General features: G+C 45.6%; 1 protein-coding gene across 2 annotated transcripts in view; it reads right to left on the bottom strand.

Annotated features, from left to right (window-relative positions):
- Positions 1–33: 33 nt before the first annotated feature.
- STARD3NL (STARD3 N-terminal like) overlaps positions 34–6,000 on the bottom strand; it is a 40,066-nt gene continuing 34,099 nt past the window's right edge. The window contains exons 4-7 of one of the 2 annotated variants that reach the window (XM_032402435.1): positions 3,446–3,523; positions 1,035–1,088; positions 804–921; positions 34–597 (exon numbers count right to left, since the gene is read on the bottom strand). In XM_032402435.1, coding sequence (XP_032258326.1) covers positions 488–597; positions 804–921; positions 1,035–1,088; positions 3,446–3,523 — 360 coding nt within the window. In that variant the 3' untranslated portion in view covers positions 34–487. The remainder of the gene's footprint in view (positions 598–803; positions 922–1,034; positions 1,089–3,445; positions 3,524–6,000) is intronic. The other variant, XM_032402436.1, reaches the window with a different exon arrangement.

Here is a 6,000-nt window from a genome sequence, read left to right as displayed (position 1 = left end):
GCTGAGTGGAAGGTGGAGGAGACAGGAGGTGGTACAATGCATGAGACCCAGGAGGCAAGAATACAGAGGATGGAAATGGCAGGGGGAGCAATGGGATGGGAGCCCTGAGAAAGAGCGGGTCCACAGGGAGGCTCTGGTCTCTGTCGTGGGCAACCGGGTGGACCAAGATCCCTTCTCACAGAGGGGGGTCCTGGAGGACGGTCAGGTGAAGGGGTTGCAGGGAATAAGAGAGCATCAAGACCCTTCCCCTGCTCCGCCTGTCTTCTGAGATGCAGATCGCATGTCATAGGATCTGTGACCCTCGGGTACATTTATCTTACACTCTGGGTCTCACCACGGGTCCCACAGCAAGACCACGTCTCAGTTACTGTCGTATCCTCAGTGTCTGCTGTGTTTAATGTCTGCTCAGTGTTTTGAGAGCAGAGGGAGTGAAGGAGCGGGAGGGAGGGCCGAGCTATTGAGTGATGGATGAAAACACAAATGATAATCACATTTTTTTACCTGCTTCAGATTCAGGTGGAGAATAAAACTGACCATCTGAAAGACCACCAGGTATAAGTGCCGCCCTCTCTGAAGCATCCTGAACTATCAGGAGTCCTGGAAGAGAAGAAATGCAGATGCTGAGGCTGATGTCACAATTCTGGTAGCTTCTTGGCAAGGTTAGCCACAATAAGATGCTGTTAACATTACACTGAAAAGAAGTCTTAGCACAAAGCTAAGCTCCGTTCCAATCAGCACTTCCAGGTCTTCCTTCTAGCTCGGTCCCTAGCCGCTCTCAGTAGCCTAGCCTGGGGGACACTTACTATTTTCCTCTTCTGCCTCTTGAGGTAAGACTTTGAAATCCAGGAACCACGTCTCAATCCAGGCAAGGAGGAATGAAATGATGGGGAGCACGTAGCCGAAAGCCCCTTGGGAGAAAAGCTGGAAGGACAGACGTGACCAGGAGAGGGAAATGCGGTTACCAGGAGCTCACACTGGAAAATGAGACTTCACCATTATAGATGGTAACTGTAAGAAAGCGTGGGAGGCTGTACCTTTGAGAGGATCACTTTTGCGAGTAAAAAGGCACTGGTCACTGCTGTCGTCAGCTGAAAGACACATAATCCAGCACTATTCGAATTAGACATTTTACGTGGGGAAGACACCTGCCCCCAAACACACCTGATTGAGCCAGAAGCTCCTAATGCCTGGAAAAGCTCAGCCAGGCCCGGCTCCTGCCCACATCACTCTGTCTCCAGCCCCTGAATGCGCACTGGGCCAACGTGGGCTTCTCCGTGGTGCCCGATCCCTCCCTGGCTACTGGTGCTCTCCCTCCTCCCAGTATCTAGCAGGCTAGTGTGCTGGGAACCTAAGTTTTGTCCCCCAATAGGTGCAACATGCAAAGGCACTCTCCCCACAGAAGGGACCCCTGAAATGCAGAGGCGGGGCTCCCCCTAGTGGTTGGGAGCCCAGAGATCATCCCACAGGACCTTGTCCCTCATCCCCCAACTAGGGTTCCTAGCGACATGACACCTGCCCAGAGTGATGCCAACAGGAGCCTGACTGACAGAATGGGGTCAGGGGACATCAGGTGTGAAGCTCTGTAAGTATTAACACAGCTGCAGAGCCAGCATTGGTTGGCAAATCACCACACACACACACACATACACACACACACACACACACACACACACACCCTGCAGCCAGTGAGCTTCCTGGAAGAGGAGGCATTTTACATTCTGACACTAACTAACTTTATAGGGTGACACTTAGTACCTTTTTAGGTACTAGGTTAGTCCTCCTTCCAGCTAGCTGATGCCCCTCTGCAAATGTTTTTAAAAAGAAAAATCAAAAATAATCAAATGGATGTGCTAATCATGATCCATCACTTCATAATTTGGTTAAGATATTAAAGATACTTGTAGCGCCTGGGTGGCTCAGTCGGTTAAGCGTCTGCCTTCGGCTCAGGTCATGATCCCAGGGTCTTGGGATCGAGTCCCTCATGGGGCTCCCTGCTCAGTGGGGAGTCTGCTTCTCCCTCTCCCTCTGCCTGCAGCTCCTCCTGCTTATGCTCTCTCTCTCCCTGACAAATAAGTAAAATCTTTAAAAAAATTTTTAAAAATTTAAAAAATAGATATTGAAGATACTTTCTAAAAACTCACTGAAAGTCACTCACTCCTCTGGAACAAATACTGAGACAGATGGTCTGACAAACACTAGTGTACATTAAGGAGACTCTTGAGTAGAATGTCTCAAATGGGACAGCTGTAGAAAACTGGGAATGGACAATCACAGCAATTTGTTACCAGCAAAAATGTATTCAGGAAAGGGAGTCAAGTCTGGCTAATACTGTCAGCCTACATCTGAGACACATTAGCATGTGGCTCAGCTGATGGTCTGATGTCAGTCCTATGATTCTGTGGATGCTCAGAAGAGAAGCCCCAGGCCGATGTGGCTCCCAGTGGACTGTGTCTTAGGAGAGAGTCTGTCCTCAGCTGGGCTAGCCATGCCGGCCCCCACACACACCCCGAGGCCTCACTCCAGAAGCAGGACTGCAGGTATTCCTGAGCAGTTCTCTCCAGCTGGGGGAGCTCAACATTCCCCCCATACACCTGGCTTATTAGAGCTCTCCGAAAGGCAAGTGTTCAGATATCTGCAGAAATGGCAAAAATAATTGAGGCAGAAAGGCTTATAATTCTTCTTTTAACCAGTAAATATTTACTGACGGTGAAAAGCATGTGCGAAAGCTCCGAGCCAGATGCAAAGAAACAGAGATGAGCAAAAACACCACCGCCCTCGGGGTGCCTGGGTGGCTCAGTTGGTTAAGCATCTGACTCTTGGTTTTAGCTCAGGTCATGATCTCAGGGTTGAGAGATCGAGCCCCGCATCCAGCTCGGAGCTCAGCAGGGAGTCTGCTTCAGGTTCTCTGTCTCTCCCCCTCCCCTTGCATGCTCTCTCTCTCTAAAGTAAATAAATCTTTAAAAACACCACTGCCTTCAAGAAGCCTGAAGGCAACAATAAAAAGGAGCATGGGCACTTTTCCCTTTAATATTGGAGGGAGGGGATAAAATAGCAAGAAAGGCAACTATCAAAATAAGCAGAGAGCGAGTCATGAAAAATTACCAAGCAGTTTCAACCAAAGGGGAAATTTTCCAAGTATCTTTGCGACACAGGTGCTGATCTCAACACTCATTTGCAAAGTGAGGTGGAGGGTGCGTTGGTGCTTGGCCAAGCATCACTGTTGGTGCTCTATGTTCCTCATCTGGCTCAGTATCCACTGAGACGCAGCTAGTTACTCATCACCACTGGAAAGCTGCCCCGGCGTGTTGAACCTACTGAAGGTGGAGGAAGGGGACTCAGGAGAAGCTAGCAGAGTTCAACCCAGATGAAAAGCGCATTCTCCCCCAGCCCGTCCCTGTCGTGAGCAGCACTGGAGGAGATGAACCACTCACACAAACCTACTCACCGCTATGGCCCACCAATGGCGCAGTCTGCACACAGCATATGCAAGTATTAACACTTTAAACCGAAAAACTGCCAAAAGCTGTATTAAAAAAAAAGACAAGGTAAGTTTTAAAAAACAGATACAAATATAAAATAATTGAGTTTTATGAAGAACTCACCAAAGCGTCTTTATTATTCTGACTTAACTGAAGACTGGCACTGGGCTGTAGACCTGTATTCAGATCCCTGCTTTAGAATTTGTGCAATGCTGCCCAAATAAGGGTTCAAATTCACGTCCCATTACCAACACAAGAATATATAATTACATGTTTTATTTTTCCTTTCTATTTGAGTGCACATATATTTGATACCCTTTTAAGACTGGAGAAAATGTTCTGAAAGTTGACTTTTCCACTCCTGGTACAAACGCTCACCTCTGGAAGATACCAGGTTCTTAGTAAAGTCCACCATAAAGCTCTGGGTTGCAGGGGTATTGGGACAGTTCTATCCGAGTAGCTACCACCCAGTTATTTAGGGTGGCTCTGGGACTTTTGTGAAACCCTTTATGTGTATTATTATCCCATGTAATCCCTTCCTCAACAATCCCATGCATCAACTGCTATCATCAATCCCATTACGCACATAAGGTGGATAGAAAAATTGCACAAAGTCACACAACTCCTTAGTGAGGAAGCCGGGACTTGAACCCCGGTGGCTGGACTCTACTGAACCACTATGTCACAGCTGTCCTTGTAATTCTCACCTAGTAAGAAATACACATAGGATAAGATTTTACCGATTTTCCTTGGAAGACATGCCTATTGTGGGTAGGGAGAAGTCAGGTGACTCCTGAGCAGTGCCTGAGGGCAGGGTTCTTTCTGCCAAAAGTTCCTCACTAATCAAAACTGCTGAAAGGCCGGAGGCTGACAGCTTTTTTGCGGCCACTGACCAGAGGACCACACTTAACGATTCTTTTATGTAAATGAAGGTCACAAGTTAGATTTTGTTTTTAATTTGCTGTTTTCATTAAAAATGTGTTTTCCAACAGTATGTGAACTGTTTAGCCTCTCTATTCATTCCAGCTCTATCCCTGAATTCTGGGTTTGGCAAAAGGGTAAGTCTTCGTCAGCCCTCTATCTCAAAGTCTTCCAGGTCCCGAGGTTTCCTGGAGGCTGTGTCCATTTCCCAGGCCAGACATGCCAGTCTTTCCAGTCTGAACTAATGGGCCCTGCCTATTTGGCCAGTACCACTGACCCCAAGCATAAAGGACAGACAACCCTCGGAGATCTGGCTGGTAGATTAGCCTGGTTTCCTGGCTGAGGCTATTTTAAGATAAATTCAGCAAGACAAAGAAGAGAAAAAAGAGAAATCAATCTTGCTATTATATGTCAATAGTTTTGAGAAGAAAAAAATGTCGAGATTTGGGATCTAACATGCTCTGCCCCCAACTTCAATGACCTGGGGTGGGTCAAGACACTGAACCAAAGAAACTCAATTTCCTTGTTTGGAAAAATGAGGGGATTAAATTATATTAGTGGTTTTCCAAATATTCTGTAGTAATCAAACACTTGTTCAACACAATCTTATTGGAAACATACTGTACAGATAAAAACAAAACTACTTGTGCTGAATGGGGCTTATGACAGGGAACCCTAACCTCTCTTTATTGGGAGTCCCACCTCCTTCCCCATACACACTTCTGCAGGCCCCTTCGGAAATAAAACAGCAACAAAAAGCCTTTCTAGTGTAGTTCGAAAACCACTAAAAATATAATTACTCAATCATTAAAATTCTCAACCAAAAATAATGGTGATGGTAATGACTGCAGATGGTTCTCTGAGCGTCTAGAATATATTGCTCATTGGGCTAAATGGTTTCCATGCATTACTTCATTTACTTTTCAGAACTAGGATGATCTCATTTTACATACGAAAAAACTGAAGTTTAGACCCACTATATTAAAAGAAACAGTGACAGTGTTGTGAATCAAACCCAGGTTTTTCTGACTTTAAGGGTCCTGCTCTTAAACCACTCTGCATAAAGCTTCTAAAGGTAGTGAAGAAAGTAGGTAAACTGAATTTAGAGGAATTCACTGTGAATACTGCCTACACTGCATTTAACACAATGTTAGGATCTGATTTACTTACACCATCAACTATAAAGAGATACCAGGGAGATGTATCAAGGCCAGTGAGAGTCACAGTGCGTCCTAGAAAGATTTAAGCATTCCTTTGAATGAACTGAAGGCCTCATCAACAGAGAATTGCATCTGTGCAATTCTGCAACTGGCTGATGTTGCCCAGGATTACCAAAAGATCACTTTCCTCAAAAACTCCAATTATAGAAAAACGAAAACACAGTATTTAAAAGTACTCTTGGAAATCTATCTCAAGGCAGAAAAGGAATGGCATTTTCATAGTGTTATTATATAAAAAGGGGAATTTTCCTGTTAGTGATTAGGGTATGTTGCTGGCTTCTATGAAAAGAATAAAGGCTCTCCTCCAAGAAAAGCAGAATGGCTCCTGCTGCTGCCCTTCCTTATCTCTCACTAATCATGTCCTTCCTTCCTGTGACTGG

This window comes from Phoca vitulina, unplaced genomic scaffold, assembly GCF_004348235.1.
Source record: "Phoca vitulina isolate PV1807 unplaced genomic scaffold, GSC_HSeal_1.0 scaffold4, whole genome shotgun sequence".
NCBI lineage: Eukaryota > Metazoa > Chordata > Mammalia > Carnivora > Phocidae > Phoca > Phoca vitulina.
Note: the sequence above shows the minus strand (reverse complement) of the source record. Positions and strands in the feature narration are given on the sequence as shown.